Below are 18,557 nucleotides of genomic sequence, written 5' to 3' on the forward strand. Positions count from 1 at the left end.
TGGCAAGCAGAGCACATAAACCAGCCACACGGTGTACAAATAGAGATGTGAAAAATGCCTAAAGCTGGTAGTAAAATGTAAATCTATTTAAAAAAACAATGAACAACAACTTTACATTCAGGGTTGTTATCATAAACCAGCAGTGTTTTCCTGTACATGTTTTTATTGGTGCGCATTTATCCTTCGTTTTTTGTAACTCCTGTTTTTCCTGTGGTATTGGCTTATCAAATAAAACATGATCTTTTTGATGGAAAACTGATGTTTGATATGGCTAATGCACTTTTAAAGGCATCACTTAATCCAAAACTCTGCTATCTGCTATACAGAACTTTAGCCTCTTTTAGCTTATTGTTTTGGTGTAAGGCCCGCAACTGTTAGCAATCGTGTTTGCAGCAGCAGGCAGCAGTATCAAAGCTGTGATCAACCAACTTGCTGCTAAGTTACATATTAGAGTCAAAGATGGCAACCAGCAGGACTCGGTGGAGATCAAATGTTAGATTCATCAGGTGGACACAAACAAATGATCATGATGAGTTGTTTATGTTAGCCATATGAGGGGATCAAATGTAAATGTTGCTGGTTTGGCTGTCCTCAAGGGACCACAATAAAATGTGTGCAGTTTTAACAAAATAGTGGAACATCAGAGATTTTACTATCACGTGCCACTTCCCAACATATATTATATAAAAAAGTAATACATGCCTACAAGTCTGTTTACCCAAAAGGGATAACTATAAATGAGACATTTTGAAAATGATTAAAAACTATACATAATGTCTGATAGCTTTCCTGCAAATGATTCCATTATATTTTAATTGTCACTTACTACTGAATCTTGTGTTTTAATGTATTAAATGAAATACATAAGATTTGTACATGCCCCCTCAAATGTTGTTTTTGTTTTATTTATTATTTGCTTTAAGAAATGTTATTCTCTCCATTTAAAAAAAGAAAATCGATAGAGAGTCAAATAGATGTTTTTCATACAAATTAAAGATGCCTTTGACTGAAACTCTTTTCATTACTTTACAGCTTCTGACCGATCATGTGAACTGGTTAAGCCAAAGGGAAATGAAGCTTCCTCTTAAGAGAAATACACCGTGGTTTACTTAATTAACTGTGTGTTTGGGAAAGCTTCAGTTTGGAGCTCCTCCTTGAACGTGACACGGACAGCGATGGGTTCACGGGGTCTAACACTGGCCTGGACCTGGCTTCCAGTTCTTCTGCTGGGACTGACCTGCTCCTCGCACAGTTCCCTTGTGAAAGTCAATAAAGGTTTAAAGGTGAAACGAGGTCAGTCGGCCTTCCTCCAGGACAGTGACCTGCAGTTCCATATCCCCCGTCAGAAGGATGCTTGCAAAGTGGAGGTGGTGTTAAATGAGCCCATAACTCAACGAGTTGGAACACTCATGCCTCAGGTAATGGAAAGAAACGTTTACAATAAAAACACAGTTAGTTCCAGGCCATTTACTAGGTGTTGTATAATCAGGATGAAGGCTTGCTTCATAGCACTGTTAAACTGCGAACATGTAGGAAAGCATGTCATATACGATTAGTCCTTTGGTGATGATAACAAGTGCTCAGTGCTGGGTGGTACTGCATCCTCCATTGGCAATATATTATACATTTCATTGACCAGCTGTTTTGAAATGTAATCAGCAAACCTACCTGCATTTCGTGAAAACAAGATGATCCCAGTTTTAAATAGCCTACCTTTTTCATTTGATTAATTTTTTTATAGAAAAACAACAAAAAGCTTGGATGGGATAAGATGGTTTGAATTGAATGAACTACGTTTGTTACACTTAACTTAATGGTATCAATGTGTTGAGTTTTGAACTACTGCCCTTGACTTTGCTCCGGTCATATTTACTATAGCCACTAGAGTTATCAACCATGTGAATACATTATAACTGCCTTATGGACCTAGTAGCAGGTGTAACAGGCCCCCTCTAACACAGAGGTTATTCAACAACAAATTATTCATTAAATATGGTCATTCAAGAAAAATCATCATATTCTACATTTAGAAGTTGATAATCTAGGTCCCTTAGGTGTAAAGCCTAATGATTTAAGCAATGTTAGGCTCTTTGTACACTTGGGTTTATGTCTCTCTATCCCTTACACATCTGGCTTGGCGATATATTTCCATATCTCAAGTCTTTTATTGAGACCTGTGGAGGCCAGGCAGTCTTCTCTCTAATGACTCCATGCTGACAGATACAGTGATCTGTTGAATGTCAGGAATGAGTTATGGTTCATGCTAAAAGGAAAAAAGTTAAGTATTTAAGTTGAATCATGTCATTAGTATGCACACAACAAAGGGACATGAATCATGAGTTTAGTTATGAGGAAGAGACAATTCATGTACACTGTTGAATTCTAATGTTAGTATGATTTGAGACAGTGTGTTATTAACATTTTATCAGGTCATCATCTGCCAATAAGCCTTTTAATTCAGAACATTGAAAACTGTGTACTGTAAATATATTGAATTGTGTTCTTGTTGGTGGAAATGACACATTTCATGTTCTTTGGACCTAATGTGTTCTGACTAGAATACTGTTTATGTTATGCTAGCAATTGATTGCAATTAACAATTTTAAATGATATTGAATTAAATGTGTTAACACTGTCTCTATTTCCTCAGTAAGTACAGAAAGAAAACGTTATAAAAGGTTACGGAGTATAGAGGGAGTACCGGTATTTCAAAATGACTGACCTGTAATACATTGTTACTTTAATATCTGTTTTTCTATTTAATTGTTCCTTGGCAGATGAAGTGGTATTTATTGTTACCATTTGGTAAATATGTAATTCTCATCAAAAATAAGCATTATCAGAGTTACACACAAGTACTCAGACCTTTACTTAAGTATAAGTAGCAATACTACATTGTGAACATACTCTGTTACAATTAAAGGTCCTGTATTCAAAACAAAAGTTGTGGCAACAAAATATACTTCAAGTACAAATTATAATAATGAATGCATTAATGTCAATGAACTTGGTCAAGGTGTGGATTATTTAAATTACTTGATATACTGCTGGGTAGCTTAACCTATAATAAAACATAGTGATTTGTTGGTTGATTGTTTATTCTGACTAGTAACTACATTTGTAAAATGGATTTAGTAGAGTAAAAAGTAAAAACAATTCCTCCTAATTGTAGTTATATAAAAGCATAAAGTAGCAGAATTGACAAGTACCTCCAAATTGTACATGTACATAGTTACTTTCACCACTAGCTACAATATTTTGTGAAATGTAAACAGTTAATTTAGCTATGCCCTGTAAGTTTGCATATAATAGTAGCCGAGTTACTCATTACATTAAAATGTCTCCCTTTATTTGTGCAGGTATTTGATTGCCACTATCTGGCTGATGAGGTGAAGTATGTCCATAATGGCTGTCCATTGTTAAAGGAGGACGATGTGAAGCTGCGCCTGTACAGGTAGGCTGTCCTTCAAATGGGAAACATATTATCATATATTATATATCTTTATTTCATGTTCCTGACCATGTGTTTTTATTTTGACCAGGTTCACAGAGACAGAGACATACATGGAGGTGTTTTCTCTCCATGTTGACATTATTGAACCTGATTGCAGCATCATAAAGCTGGGGCCAAAGTTCTTGGAGGTTCCTGAGTTCTACAGCCTCTCTGATGCTGTGGATGGCAATGTGGTGTCCTTCCACTATGAGAAGAGGTCCAGCCTGGAGTGTACTGTCCATATGAGTAACTATGACACCCACCTGCCAGCCCACGGACAGCTGGTGACCGGAGAGCCAGAGAGAGCTACTGTAAGAGGGGACGAGCCGGAGAGTTTCATCCACCTCCGCCAGCAGCTAGGTAACATATGCTAACTTCATCCATCGATAGAAAGAAAATACACAAATAAAAAATTAACTTGATTCAGAAATAACAGCTGATGCAATGATGACGTGATGACGTATATGTGTAGGCCGACCCGGCCGCGCATGGGTTCCCTCGACAAAAAAGCAATGGGATTTCTCCATAGGATTTTGGAATATTGTAAAATAATTTTTGAATCATAAATCTATCGATCATATATCAGATTAAATTTATGATTTGAAAATGATAAAAGTAGGGTAGACATGTGGAGATTATCCGGCTGAACAAAACGTGCATTTATCAAACAGGTTAGTTTTCCACAGATCTTATTTTTCAGCAGGTTTAGGGGGGTTACATTAATAATGCAATCTGTTACAGAACAATTAAATCTCAAAAAATGCCATCAGTAACCTAATCTGACGATCAAAATATAAAAGTAATGTAACCTGATTACTTTCCATTATTTTTGGATTACCCTAATATCATATGTAATGCAATTTAAAACAAATGTAGTAAAAGTAATAGTTTACAAATGCCTTATTTGTATTTGATTCAGAAATAATAGCTGCTTAGTAAGGGTGTTATCATGTATTATTTGTACTTTAAGTCCTAAATTGTTGTAACATTAAACTAAGCATTATCCTGTAGATGTAGAAAATCAAACAATAAATCCCCTATCTGCAAAATCATATTTGACTTTAACTTCTATTATATTATTATGATGCCATACATGTCTGTTTATATTAAATATCCTAGTTAAAATATGTTCAGTCCATATGTTAGTGACATGACTCCCCGGTTGCAATTCTGGGCTCCCTCAATAAAAACATTCTCCCCTCTGTCATGAACCTTGGAGTGACCTTCACCAGCACTTTTAAATTTGATAAGCAGGTCAGCACCGTAGTCAAGATCTGCTTTTTTTAAATACGACTATTGGCCAAGACCAAGTTGTTTTTATCTTTTAAAGACCTAGAAAGGGTTATTATTAACGCCTTTGTTACCTCGAGACTGGATTACTGCAAGGCTCTGTATGTGGGTATGGACCAGGCGTCAATTAGACTGGCTTCCAATTTGGTTCCGAATTGATTTTAAACTCCTTTTATTTGTTTTTAAAGAGGCATACAAATTGCAATAGAATAAAGAAAGTAATGATATGCAGCCACCCAACTACTGATAAAAAGATAGCTTGGTTTGGAAAGTTTGGTTTATCCCTTTGGGTAAGTGTGGAATCAGTTGAGTGAGCCTTTGGTGAATTGGCTGTGATAAGTGAAGATAAAAGAAGAATAAGAATCCTCTTGGAATATGTTTTCAGAAAATAAAGCCAGAGCATTGTGTAAATCTGAGGACTGCCTGAAGGGTCTGAAGCTGGTCAAATTCACAAAGATTCCATGTGATGACTTCCTGATGATGGGGCTGAGGTATCAGCACATAGACCCTCCATCTCCAGACGTGGACTACATCGCAATCAGACTGGACCTGAAGGACCTCAGGAGCGGCAGCATATATCAGGTAGTTTGGCTTTTTGTTTTGATAAAACAACTTTTATATTCCTTTCTACTACAATTTTGTATTTTACTACCACTAGCACTTGGATTCTACATGAGTGTATTTTTTCAGATCTTATAAGGCAAAAGCAATATTTTGGGTTTACAGTGTCACATTTTTGCTTCAAACATTTTTTGAATGCACTGGTGTAATATAACCAAGTACATTTACTCAAGTACTTTACTTAAGAAAAAAGATTGAGGTAGTTGTACTTTACTTGAGTACCGTTCTTCACTAAATATTTTTGGCAAATGTTGTACTTTCTACTGCACTAGATTTATTTGAGATATTTAGTTATTAGTAACTTTGCAGATTTAGGTTGATACAAAATATAAATTGACCCATGCATTATCATATGTTATTTTAGATTGAGCATAATGGTAGTGTATACATTCATCTCAATAATCCCCACCTTTCTCAAGTACAAAATTCAAATCATTAACACATTATTGCACCAGTGACTTCAACAAAATAATTAATATTATATACCTGATGTTTGAATGTGCCCTTCTACATAACGAGTACTTCTACTTTGAGTACTTAGAGTATATTTTGATGCTTATATTATTTTGCTTCTACTTAAGTAGATTGTTTACACTTTAGTATTGCTACTTTTAAATACCTCTGGTTGAATGTCAGTACAAATTACTTTAATCACTTGTAACAAACTTTAACTTTCTATTTGATATTTTTTATGCCCACAGCTTTATAGTATTTAGCCGGAGCTTTTCAATTGTTGACACTGAAGACCCTACATAAGAAATATGTATTATAAGTTCTGGTTGGTTTGCTTTCTTTGTGAAGTCTGAACAGGTCTGGATTCCAGTCCGGGTTGTTGGTGCGACTCCCAACCAGCCTCCCAAGCCGTCCTTCGTGTCCATGTTTATCCTGGAGGTGGATCAGTTCATCCTCACTCCGCTCTCCACTGCTACTCTCGACTCTGAGGACGAGGAAACTCCCCAACAGCTTCTAGTTTTCAACATCACCAAACCGCCTGTGGACGGTTTCATCACCCATCTTTCCGATCACACTCGCCCAATCTCCTCCTTCACATGGCTCGATCTCAACGACATGCTCATTGGTTATCAACCTCCCAATTCCTCACATACCCAGCGCAGGAATTACGAGGTAGTATTTACCTTTCTTATACAAAATGTAGATTGGTTTAGTCAATGGTTTCTGAAAATCGTTGTACTCCTCCCATATAGGTGGAATTGGAGGTTCATGATTTTTTCTTTGAGAAGAGCCCATCAATGACGGTTCACATGTCTGTTAGGAATGCAGATACGAATGCACCCAGAGTGTCCTGGAACATGGGTATGTTAGCATCGTCACCTTAAAAACACACAAAGGTCTTTCAAATGCATTGAAAAAATTAAGTTGTTTCTTTTTTTAGGCCTCAGTCTGTTGGAGGGTCAGTCTCGACCAATCATGTGGGATCAGTTCCAGATTGTGGACAACGATAACATAAAGGCTGTTCGTATCATCACTGTGGACGGCCTGCAGCACGGACGGCTCACTGTCAGAGGTATGAACACGACTGCCAGTGGACACAGAAAAAACTCATATAAGGCCAAAGTTAAAGTACATTCCTCTGAGAATCTGTCTGTGTATGTTGCAGATTTGTCAATATATATAATATGAGTTGATGCATCAGCAGGCACGGTGCCTTTAACTATAAAATAACAGTGACAAGGTTTGAACAATGGCATGATTATATTGTTAATTAACCAAGTCATATCCAGTCTTTTCACAGCATTTAAAGGTCCCTTATCATACTCTTTTTCAACACTATATTGTAGGTCTCAGATATACGCACAACATCTCTAAAGTGTTTGGCTTGAAATACATTACATAACATTACATTTAGCTGACGCTGTTGTCCAAAGCAACTTACAATAAGTGGAATAAAGCATGAGGATTCAAAGTGTGCTCCTTTATTTTACCAAATACCCAAAAGATCATGCATTGTAGCATGTAGCTGCGTGAGCCAATCGGCTTGCTACTCCATCACTGCGAGTGGGACCCAGGTACCCTCAAAAACACGCCTGTTTGCTATCCTGGCTCCTAAATGTTGGAATGAGCTCTCCATTGACATCAGGACAGCAGAAACTCTGCATATCTATTTCGAGTGTACCTTGGCAATTAAGTTATTGCTGAAAAAAAAAAAGAAGCACTTGTTGAGTTTATTCAGGTCTTATAACTGATTCACCAGCACTTAATATGGTATGATCTTGCTTGAAGTGATTAAATTCGATTATTATATCTGTACTTTCCTTGTTGTTCGGTGTTTGTTTCTTTATTGTTTTTTCACTTATTGTCAGTCACTTTGGAAAACAGCGTCGGCTAAATTATATGTAATGTAATGTAGTATGCCATAAACCCCTCTGTTTCAGCCCTGTTCCAAAAGTGCTGATTCTGTGTCTGTAGCTTTAAATGCTAATGAGCTGCTGCTGGCCACGCCCCTCTGAGCGATTTTTGGTTAAAAAGAACACAATGGTGCTCTAGTGTTACCCTGGTTGGTTATTAGCTGGTGGTTACACAACCCAATAAACTTAGTGACATCACTAAATGGCCAAATCTCATTAATTCATTTTCAGACAGGATTTTATATAGATGGATTAGGAGAAAAGGGGAGAGAATATTTTGTCTGTTTGACTTCAACTTTCACGAAACCAACATGTTTATGTCATTCACCTATACGAGACCATGACAGTGCCCACCGCTCCAGAAGAATCCAGAAAAGTCAGCTGTATTGCACATTCCATTTATACAATCCTGCTCAGTGCTAGTATAAACTGCTCAACAAAAGTGACAAGGTTTACGATTTAAAGATGGGAGTCGATTGTACAAATAAGTAGTGGAAAACCATCAAGTAGTTTTATTTGGTTGTTTCATTTAAAATCCAGGGGGAAAGGGCTTCATGTTCACTGTCAATGACCTCAAAGCGGGCTTGGTTCGCTATCACCACGATGACAGCGACTCTACCAAAGACTTCATCATCTTCCGCATCACTGACGGCCTCCATCAGACTCGACACAAATTCCCGATCAAGATCCTGCCGAAGGACGACAGCCCTCCGTTCCTCATCACCAACATGCTGCTGGAGGTGTCTGAGGGCCAGCTGGCTCTGCTCAGAGGCTCCACCCTCCAGGCCTCAGACATGGACTCCAGCGACGACTACATCCTGTTTAACATCACCCGTCCCCCACAGGCAGGAGAAGTCATGAAGATGCCCCCAACAGGTCTCACAGGTCAGAAGATGGATTGTTTCACTATTTACCCTACATGGGGTTTGTTTCTGTTTCCTAACCAGGTCATGTTTTCATTGTTTTTAACCCAGGTTATCCTGTCAGCCACTTTCTGCAGAAAGACCTGTCTCAGTCCATGGTTTACTATCGTCACCTAGGAAACGAGGTGTTTGATGACTCCTTTGAGGTGGTGCTGTCAGATTTCCATGACCCTCCCAACCTGTCAGAGCCTCAAGTGGGTAACAGAGAGTGCTGGAAAGTAACTAAGTACAAATACTGCAGTACTGTACTTAAGTACATGTATGAGATACTTGTACTTGTATGTTCAATGTATGCTACTTTGTACCACTACATTTTAGCAGCAAATGTTGTATTTTTTACTCAACTACATTTATTTGACAAGATTAGTTATCATTAATAACAAAATGTAATCAACTAATCCATTATGATACTATTATTGATGGAGGAACCTGACAGTATAACAAGTAATTAAAGTTATTTGATCCTTAACCAATATAACAAGTACTTTTAGATGTCATACATAAGTATACCATTTTGAATGCAGAACTTTTATTTGTACCACATTTTTTCTACACAGTATAACCTTTACTTAAGTATAAGATCTAAGTGCTTCTTACAACACTGGTTGGGATTGTCGTCCAGGGGTTAAATAACACACTCAATGAGGCAGACAGTCAAGCTTTATCTTCGGAGGCCAATGTATTTATTTGCAATTTAGCTAACTTTGTTTACAGATTGATAGCTTCTGCTAGTCCCGTTCACTTCCATATACAGTATATACTCCATCACTCTCACCACACACGTACCACCCTCTCTCTCTCTTGAATGGATAGGCGCCCTTACTTTGCTTGACCCTACTATTATAACACCAGCATGGCTAAAAAAGAGGTAATGAAAAAATCCATTGGAAAAAACAGCTTTGGTCTAGGATTTTTAGTATTACTATTAAATTGCATTACATTATTGATTGATTTTAGATCCAGTGATCTATTATGGTTTCATGCGGTGCAGGTGGTGATGGTGCACATAGAGCCTGTTGCAGACCAACCACCCAAAGAGGTTCCTGGTTCCAGTCGCTGTCTTGTGATCAAAGAAACAGAAGTGGTCCATATAACACGGCAACAGCTGCACTTTGTAGACCAGGAGTCTCCAGACAGTGAGCTCACTTTTACGGTTACAACTCCGCCTTTCTTCACTGGTCCTCACAGGTTAGTATGTCCTCACCTTCTGAAAATTACAAGGGAAACCAGCGTGAAAACCTTTTGTGTAATTTACATTCTGTTGTCTTCATGAGCAGCAGTCCTGATGCTGGGAGGTTGTTTTTAGTCGACAGTATACCCAAGTTCTCCAAAGACTCCAACGCACCAGTGCTGAGGCTCTTCACACAGGTACACATTTTAGTTATTTGTTTACGAATACATTATAGGTACATTTAGTGAGACTCATCCAAATGAATCTTTATTTTTATGTTTTTTCCAGCATGCAGTGAACTTCATGAAAGTGGCCTACATGCCTCCAGTCATGGACATTGGCCCTTACCCTCAGTATGTACAATTTGTTCTCTCTGTCACCAACCACCTGGGCAAAACAGTCACTGGGATCTGCTTTAACATCACTGTGGTGCCAGTGGACAACCAGCCGCCACAGGTGAGGAAGAATATTCTATGTATTGTATGTGTTCCTCATTTCTTACATCGATATGTTTGAATATCTAGAAAAAGTGTGGATACGTTCTGTTGTAGGTTATTACCAACTCTCTGACAGTAGATGAGGGAGGGGGTGGCTGGATCGGGCCTGAACATCTGCGGCTGTCAGACGTGGACTCTTTGGAGGAAGCCCTGCAGGTGGTGCTTCAGAGGGACCCGCAGCATGGAGCTCTGCAGCTGGGGGGCCTCCCACTAAAGCCAGGCAGCGCTTTCACTGTGCAACACGTGAAGAGCCTTAAAGTGAGGTCAGACATCATTTGTTTGTTCATTTCATGTGGGATTCAAAACGCAAAAATGGAAACACCTTTACAACACATGCATAGAGTTGTATAAACTCCTCTCTATGGAAGCACTGACATTCAAGCGGGAAATCAATCTTGTAATGCATATCTAAATTGATCAAAAACGTTTTTTTTGCCTATAGGTGAAAAAAACGATTACACATGGAAAATCATAGGTAACTGTGGCGGGAACTTATTTATCAAATGTGGATAGAGAATCAAACCATTCAGCTGTCTTTGTCGTATTGTATTTCTTGCAAGAAAGTTCAGTCTGTCATACAGAGAGCATACAGTCTGCAGAGTGAAAGACGAAGAGTAGAGTTTGGGTTGCATATTTAAACACAGAGAGAGGAGAAAGGGAGGGTTACTGCAAGTTTAGCAAAGAAGTGTTGGAAGTAGCAAATATAGATAAAGGGTTTTTCCTCCGCAAAAGCTCCACTACTTCAATTTCTAAATTGGGCAGACCATTTTTCGCTGTATAATTAAACCTGGAAAAAGGAACATAGAAAGATTATAGTAACACACTTTTTTTACTAAACACATGGAGAAAACTGTTATGACTTGACTCTCAGGGCTCCAACAAATCTCTGACACTGTCAAAAATAAACTGAACACTAAAATGTACACATGGCTGATGGATTGCATTTGCCAAGTTGTATCTCACCCCCATCAGAATCAATTGTGAGAAAGCTCTGACCCCTAGATGGTAGTACAAACAGAGCCTTAATGTATATTCAAGTTAAAGGCTATCATCTCTAATGTGTTAGAAATCAAACTGACAGAGCTAAAAGACTGGTGAATATTGGACTTCCATTCATCAGCTTCAGTGTTGAAGAGTAACTAACTACATGTACTCAAGTTGTCAGGGTTGAGAGAGGCAAGCAGGACCCAAATGCAGATTAAAAGAAAGTACCTTTATTTCAAGGCTACAGACAGAACTCTTCCCAGTGAACACAGTCCAAAAACAACAAGGAACTCACAAAGACTAACAGAAAAACTAGGGCCAACAGGGTGGGTGCAGGGGGTCTGGAGGACGGGCTTGGGCTGACAGCCCAGGGGCACAGCGGAGGACCCGGAAGGGGTCTCGGGCGGACGGCCCGGGGGCAAAGCAGAGATCAAGGATGGGGTCTCGGGCGGACGGCCCGGGGGCAAGGCAGAGTTCAAAAAGGGGGACTCGGTCGGACGGCCCGGGGCAAAGTCCAAGGTGGGGCGAAGGCCAACAGCTCCGGAGGCCGGGCAGGACCCGGTGTCGGCCGAACAGGAACCGGAGCCGGTGGGACAGGCTTCGGCAGGATCCCCCACGGAAGAGGACCAGGAGTTGGCAGGACCCCCGGCGAGACAGGTGACGGCTGGGCCTCCAACGGAACAGGACAAGGGGTTGGCAGGACCCCCGGCAGAAGAGTCGACGGCGGGACCCCCAGAGGAACAGGACATAGGATTGGCAGGACACCCGGCAGAAGAGTAGTCGGCGGGACCCCCAACGGGACAGGACACAGGGCCGGGAGGACCCCCGGCAGGAGAGCAGTCGGCGGGACCCCCAACGGGACAGGACACGGGATTGGCAGGACCCCCGGCAGGAGAGCAGTCGGCGGGACCTCCAACGGGACAGGACATAGGGTTGGCAGGACCCCCGGCAGGAGAGTAGTCGGCGGGACCTCCAACGGGACTGGACATGGAGCCGGCAGGACCCCCAGCGGAACCTCCATCGGCACAGGACCTAGAGTTGGCAGGACCCCCGGCAGAAGAGTAGTCGGCGGGACCCCCAACGGGACAGGACATAGGGTTGGCAGGACCCCCGGTAGGAGAGTAGTCGACAGGACCTCCAACGAGACTGGACATGGAGCTGGCAGGACCCCCAGCGGAACCTCCAACGGCACAGGACATAGGGTTGGCAGGACCCCCGGCAGGAGAGTAGTCAGCGGGACCTCCGACGGGACAGGATATGGGATTGGCAGGACCCCCGGCAGGAGAGTAGTCGGCGGGACTCCCAACGGGACAGGACATGGAGCTGGCAGGACCCCCAGCGGAACCTCCATCGGGACAGGACATTGGGTAGGGACTTGAGAGGGAACTCGAGAGGAGACTTGAAAGGTGACTTGAGAGGGAGCTCGAGAGGAGACTTGAGAGATGACTTGAAAGGGGAATCGAGAGGGGACTCGAGAGGAGACTTGAGAGGGAACTGGAGATATGACTCGAGAGGGGACTCGAGAGGGAACTGGAGGGGTTACTCGAGAGGGAACTGGAGGGGTGACTCGAGAGGGGATTCAAGAGGGAACTCGAGAAGTGTCTTGAAAGGGGACTCGAGAGGGGACTCGAGGGGAGACTTGAGAGGGAACTGGAGAGATGACTCGAGAGGGGACTCGAGGGGAGACTTGAGAGGGAACTGGAGAGATGACTCGAGAGGGGACTCGAGAGGAGACTTGAGAGGGAACTGGAGAGATGACTCGAGAGGGGACTCGAGAGGGAACTGGAGGGGAGACTCGAGAGGAGACTCGAGAGGAGACTTGAAAGGAGACTCGAGAGGGAGCTGGAGATGTTGCTTGAGAGGGGACTTGAGAAGGAACTTGAGAGGAGACTTGAGACGGTCGGTTCGCCAACAGAACACGGGGGTCTGGAGCCGGCCGGAATGCCGACAGGACACGGGGAGCTGGCGTCGGCCGGTAGGCCAACAGGACACGGGGAGCTGGCGTCGGCCGGAGACGAGGGGCTGGAGTCGAAACCATGGCTGCTGGGGCCAGGACTGAGGCTGGAACCTTGGCTGCTGGGGCCAGAACTGGGGCCGGAACCATGGCTGCTGGGGCCAGAACTGGGGCTGGAACCATGGCTGCTGGGGCCAGAACTGGGGCCGGAGCAAGGGTTGACTCCAAACGGAACACACCGATGCGTGTGGTGTCATAATGGGAATTGGGAGGCAGGGAGCCAGCATGCCTGGAGCTAGCAGGCAGGGGATAACACAAAGAGAGGAAATCCAAAATCCAGCCAGGTAAGAATTTCACCAAGCCTGGCTTCTCCATTGTCATCTGGCGCGCCTCTGCCAGAGCAGCCTCTCGCTGCTGAACCCCAGACGCTCCCCTCCATTGATGAGAGCAGTCAGCCAAAAAAAAGGAAAAATCCAATAATTCCTGCTCGATAGGATCTGCTGGGCCCATATCTGGTGAGTTCCTTCTGTCAGGGTTGAGAGAGGCAAGCAGGACCCAAATGCAGATTAAAAGAAAATACCTTTATTTCAAGGCTACAGACAGAACTCTTCCCAGTGAACACAGTCCAAAACAAGGAATTCACAAAGACTAACAGAAAACACAGAACCTAAATGCACACAGGACTAATAAAAAAAACAAGAGACAGGTGAGGAGGGAGGAGAAAACACAGGGGCACCAGGTGAACACAATCGGGTAATCAGGGAGGGAAAACAGACAGAAAGCAACAAGCAAGACAGGAGGTGAACACTTTTCAAACTAAAACAGGAAACCAAAGACAGAAAAAGACAAGACAAAACACAACACAGACAGATCGTGACACAAGTACTGTACTCAAATACACATTTGAGGTACTTGAGTATTTTCATTGTATACTAATTTATTCTTCTACTCTACTACATTTCGAATTTCAAATTTTTACAAACTACATATGTTGATTTACAACATATAATATATGATTATTTGGTATAAATAAAACTATCCAACATTATATTTAAACAACTAAAACCATAAGTGGGTTAGCAGAACATTTATGGAATTAAGAAGTATTTTGTTAAAAAAATATGTCACTATGTCATTTGCTGCTTTTGCTTTAATTTATTCGAAAATAATTAAAAAAGTACTTTTAAATTGAATACTTTTAGTATGTTAAAAGGGAAACTGCTAGTTTATACTTTAGCCATGCAACAGCAATGAAATACCAAAGCTGTGTAGAACATTCATTTAACTAGAAAATGCATTTCCTGCAGAAAATGCGTGCGAATGTGATCATTTTAAAGTTGGAATGAAGTCTCTAGCTGAAAGTATGTGGAAGGAGAAGCATTTGGCGCAAGGTGTAGGTAAAAGAGGATTTGAAGGCTCCTCCCATTGACCTCCATGTTAAAAAAAGAGTTTAAAAAGCTGCATATTTCAAAAAGTATGACATATTTTGAAAAAGTTGAAAGTTTCCCATCGATTGCTGAAAAGGCTGAATAGTTTGATATTTGAATGGTTTCTGTAGCAGAACACTGTTCTCCACCATCAACCGCCTACTCCGCCCCCCTGACGCCCCCCAGCCCTCAGGGGCTCCCGATCTGTGCTCCAAATTCCTCGAATTCTTCCAGGCAAAAGTCGAGGCCATCCATCAGCAGCTCCTGGCGCCTGGCCCTCCCCCCTACCTGCACCTCAGCCACCTGGTAACGCACCCCCAGCGCCACGCCTCTCCCACTCCAACATCTCCTTCTCCCTTGTGGATGCTCTCCAAGTGGCCAAACTGGTCAGCTCGGCCAAAACCCCCACCTGCTCCCTGGACCCCATACCCACAGCCCTGGTCAAGGACTGCCTGTCCCTACATGGTGGTCATCATCAACGCTTCTCTGGCTTCTGGTATAGTCCCCACCAGCTTCAAAATGGCTTAAGTCACCCCCATACTCAAAAAACCTGGCCTGGACCCCGACGACCTCCAGAACCACCGGCTGATCTCCAACCTTCCTTTCCTAAGCAAAACTCTGGAAAGAGTGGTCGCCGGCCAACTCCATCTGTACATGTCCAACCATGAGCTCTATGAGCCCTTCCAATCAAGCTTCAGACAGCAACACAGCACTGAGACCACCCTCATCAACATCACCAACGATCTCCTCATTGCTGCTGACTGTGGCCGCCTCAGCATCCTCATCCCCCTGGACCTCTCTGCAGCGTTTGACACCATCTCTCACAACATCCTCCTCACCCGCCTCTCAGAGCTCCTAGGTATCATTGGCACAGCGCTGTCTTGGTTCACATCCTACCTCCATAACAGGAAACAGTTTGTCTCCATCAACGACTCAAATTCACCCCCGGCTCCAGTCCACCACGGTGTACCCCAGGGCTCTGTGCTTGGCGCCCTCCTGTTCACCATTTACATGCTCCCCCTCAGCCAGATCATCCGACATCATGGACTCAATTTCCACTGTTACTCTGATGATACCCAACTGTATCTCAGCACCACTCCATCCTCCCAGCTCCCCCCTCAGTCTCTCATCAACTGCATGCATGACATCAAAGCATGGATGTCATGCAACTATCTCAAACTAAACAGCAGGAAAACAGAGCTCATGGTTGTGGCACCCAAGGCGCTGCTCCAGAAGGTTGGTGACTTTATCCTCGAAGTTGATGGCTGCTCCATCTCACCATTTCCTGAAGCCCGCAACCTGGGTGTCATCCTCGACTCCACCCTCTCTTTCCACTCCCACGTCAAGTCTGTGACCAAATCGGCCTTTTTCCATCTAAGGAACATTGCAAGACTCCGACCGTCACTCTTTTTTTTAAATAACCATTTTTCCTCCTGGTCTCTCGCGCCCCTCCTGTCATGCCTCTGCGCCCCCTGGGGGGGCGCACCCCCCATTTTGAGAACCACTGCCCTAGTCCATGCGTTTGTCGCCTCCCGCTTGGACTACTGCAATGGTCTCCTGTTTGGGGTTCCCAACAAAACCCTGGACAGGCCCCAGTATGTCCAAAACTGTGCTGCTAGGGTACTCACAAATACAAAGCCGTGGCAGCACATCACTCCCACCCTCATCCACCTCCACTGGTTGCCGGTCAAGTCCCGCATATCATTCAAAATCCTCCTCATTACGTACAAGTCCCTCCATGCCCATGCCCCCCAGTACCTATCGGACATCCTTCACCCACATGCCCCTCTCCGGAACCTGCGGTCTTCAGACTCTGGCCTGCTTACCACCCCCCGCACCAAACAGCAATCCTTCGGAGACAGAGCCTTCAGTGTGGCAGCCCCCACCCTCTGGACACTCTCCCTGCAGAGATCCGCAACATCCCCACGCTTGACACCTTCCAAAGGGCCCTCAAGACCCATCTGTTCACTAAAGGCACGTATGGAGAGTTATTGCCACTCACGCATGCGCAGTTCGTATGTGCTCGGCTGAAGTCTTTGCGGTGTGTTCCAGTGTGACACATGGCCAAGACTCAGGAGAACACGGCGACGCAGCAGTCGGCGTCGGCGAGTTCTCTGGTGACTGCTTGGTGTGTCAGGGCCTTAAGACCTTTGGCCCCTAATCTATTTGTTGTTTTGTCTATCTGACTGGATGTCTGACTGCCTTTTGTTTTGTTATGTTTGTTTTGCCCTGTTCTTCCTTGTAAAGCGACCTTGGGTCTCATGAAAGGCGCTATATAAATCCAAGCTATTATTATTATTATTATTATTATTGATTAAATTCTTACATCAAGCGTTCAGTTTATTTCATCACTTAGAAAGTCTTAATGTTGTCTCTCATTTGTCAATCAGGTACAAGCACGACAGCTCAGAAACTTTAGAGGACAACATTGAATTCACTGCAACAGATGGCACCAACTCGGTCAGTTTTGTCCTGCAAGTCAAGGTAATAGAACTGGACAAGCTTTTTGACCTTAAATTCTGTGTTCTGCTTTACAGTAAGAAAAACGTCAGTGAAAACTGAACCATTCATTGTTTAACTAAACTGCCTTGCATGTCTTCTGCAGGTGATGCCTATCAATGATGAAGTCCCAGTGTTGGTTGCTGGTTTGAAACCTGTTCTCAGCTGTGCAGAGGGACAGGAAGTGGTCATCACAGCTGAGTATATCTACGCTGCTGATGCAGACAGTGACAACAGCGGCCTGGCCTTCCTGATCGCCCGACAGCCGTACCATGGTGTGGTTCTCCGGAGCTCTGTAGTGGTGGACCGCTTCCTACAGGCAGACATCACTGCAGGGGTCATCAGCTACAGACACACAGGTGGGTGAACGCTAAAGTTCTAATAGCTTTTCTTTGGATCAATTTACAGTGTTATTGCTGCACATTTCAGGTACTTGTACTTTACCTGAGTATTTTCATTTTATACTACTTTATACTTCTAATCCACAACATTTTGGAGTCAAAAGTTGTACTTTTTACTCCACTACATTTATTTTAGTTGCTTTATTCGTACACAGAAATCCTTTAAAATCTGGTATAGATGAAACCATTCAAAATGATATTTAATTCACTGAAAATCCTGAGCTGTTTGGCAGAAAAGCAATTGGAAGTAATTTTGCTTCTTGAATGTGAAGATTTGCTGCTTTTGCTTTAAAATAAAAGTACTTTTACACCGGAGTACTTTTCCCAGGAATAGTTTCGATAGTTCCTGGGATTTTGCGTTCACACCAAAAAGATCTGGAACTAGAACTTTTTTTCGGGAACCGTTTCACCCTTTTTCAGTCCCTGCTCGAGAGGTGGTACTTTCCTGGTGAGAAAAAGGTTCCAATTTCTGATTGGCTGGGCGAATTGCAAACCACGCCCAGTAAAACTCCGAAAAGTTTTGGTGAAGAAGTTTTGGTGAAGGCTTCTACTGAAGCCAGTCCCCAACTCGGGGACTTCCGGCCGGGGACTTCGGGCAGCAGTATACGCCGTGAAGTTGTTTGCGGCCTGCCAGTAAACCAAAAGCAGAAGAAGAAGAAGTGACGTCAGCGGCTTCATTTGCGTAATCCTCCCTCAGGGACTCATAGGGTGTTTCTCTATGTCGAGGACGCTTCCTTGGTAGGACATGTCTTCCGAGTCAGGTCCTCCAGAGGCTAGGTAAGAATCCTTCCTGGCAATCGGAGAACGAAGAATGGAACAGGCTAGCAAGTGTGCAGGTGTGCGTCATATGCAAGGCCCCATCTTAAATTGAGCGTGATTCGTTGGAAGACTCATAACTGATTTGCGAAGATCGAAGATGTACTTGAGTAAC

The 18,557-nt window shown here is 43.2% G+C and overlaps 1 protein-coding gene across 7 annotated transcripts in view; it reads left to right on the forward strand.

Annotated features, from left to right (window-relative positions):
* Positions 1–18,557, forward strand: part of frem1a (Fras1 related extracellular matrix 1a) — a 92,447-nt gene that overhangs the window by 36,163 nt on the left and 37,727 nt on the right. For all 7 annotated transcript variants that reach the window (XM_079671868.1, XM_079671867.1, XM_079671866.1 and 4 more), the window contains exons 2-16: positions 1,033–1,418; positions 3,360–3,454; positions 3,543–3,853; positions 5,169–5,365; positions 6,206–6,529; positions 6,610–6,718; positions 6,798–6,929; positions 8,311–8,655; positions 8,745–8,887; positions 9,685–9,881; positions 9,971–10,061; positions 10,153–10,320; positions 10,416–10,624; positions 17,117–17,210; positions 17,332–17,584. In XM_079671868.1, the coding sequence (XP_079527994.1) occupies positions 1,176–1,418; positions 3,360–3,454; positions 3,543–3,853; positions 5,169–5,365; positions 6,206–6,529; positions 6,610–6,718; positions 6,798–6,929; positions 8,311–8,655; positions 8,745–8,887; positions 9,685–9,881; positions 9,971–10,061; positions 10,153–10,320; positions 10,416–10,624; positions 17,117–17,210; positions 17,332–17,584 (2,911 nt within the window). In that variant the 5' untranslated portion in view covers positions 1,033–1,175. The remainder of the gene's footprint in view (positions 1–1,032; positions 1,419–3,359; positions 3,455–3,542; positions 3,854–5,168; positions 5,366–6,205; positions 6,530–6,609; positions 6,719–6,797; positions 6,930–8,310; positions 8,656–8,744; positions 8,888–9,684; positions 9,882–9,970; positions 10,062–10,152; positions 10,321–10,415; positions 10,625–17,116; positions 17,211–17,331; positions 17,585–18,557) is intronic.

This window comes from Notothenia rossii, assembly GCF_949606895.1.
Source record: "Notothenia rossii genome assembly, chromosome: 3".
NCBI classification, from domain to species: domain Eukaryota; kingdom Metazoa; phylum Chordata; class Actinopteri; order Perciformes; family Nototheniidae; genus Notothenia; species Notothenia rossii.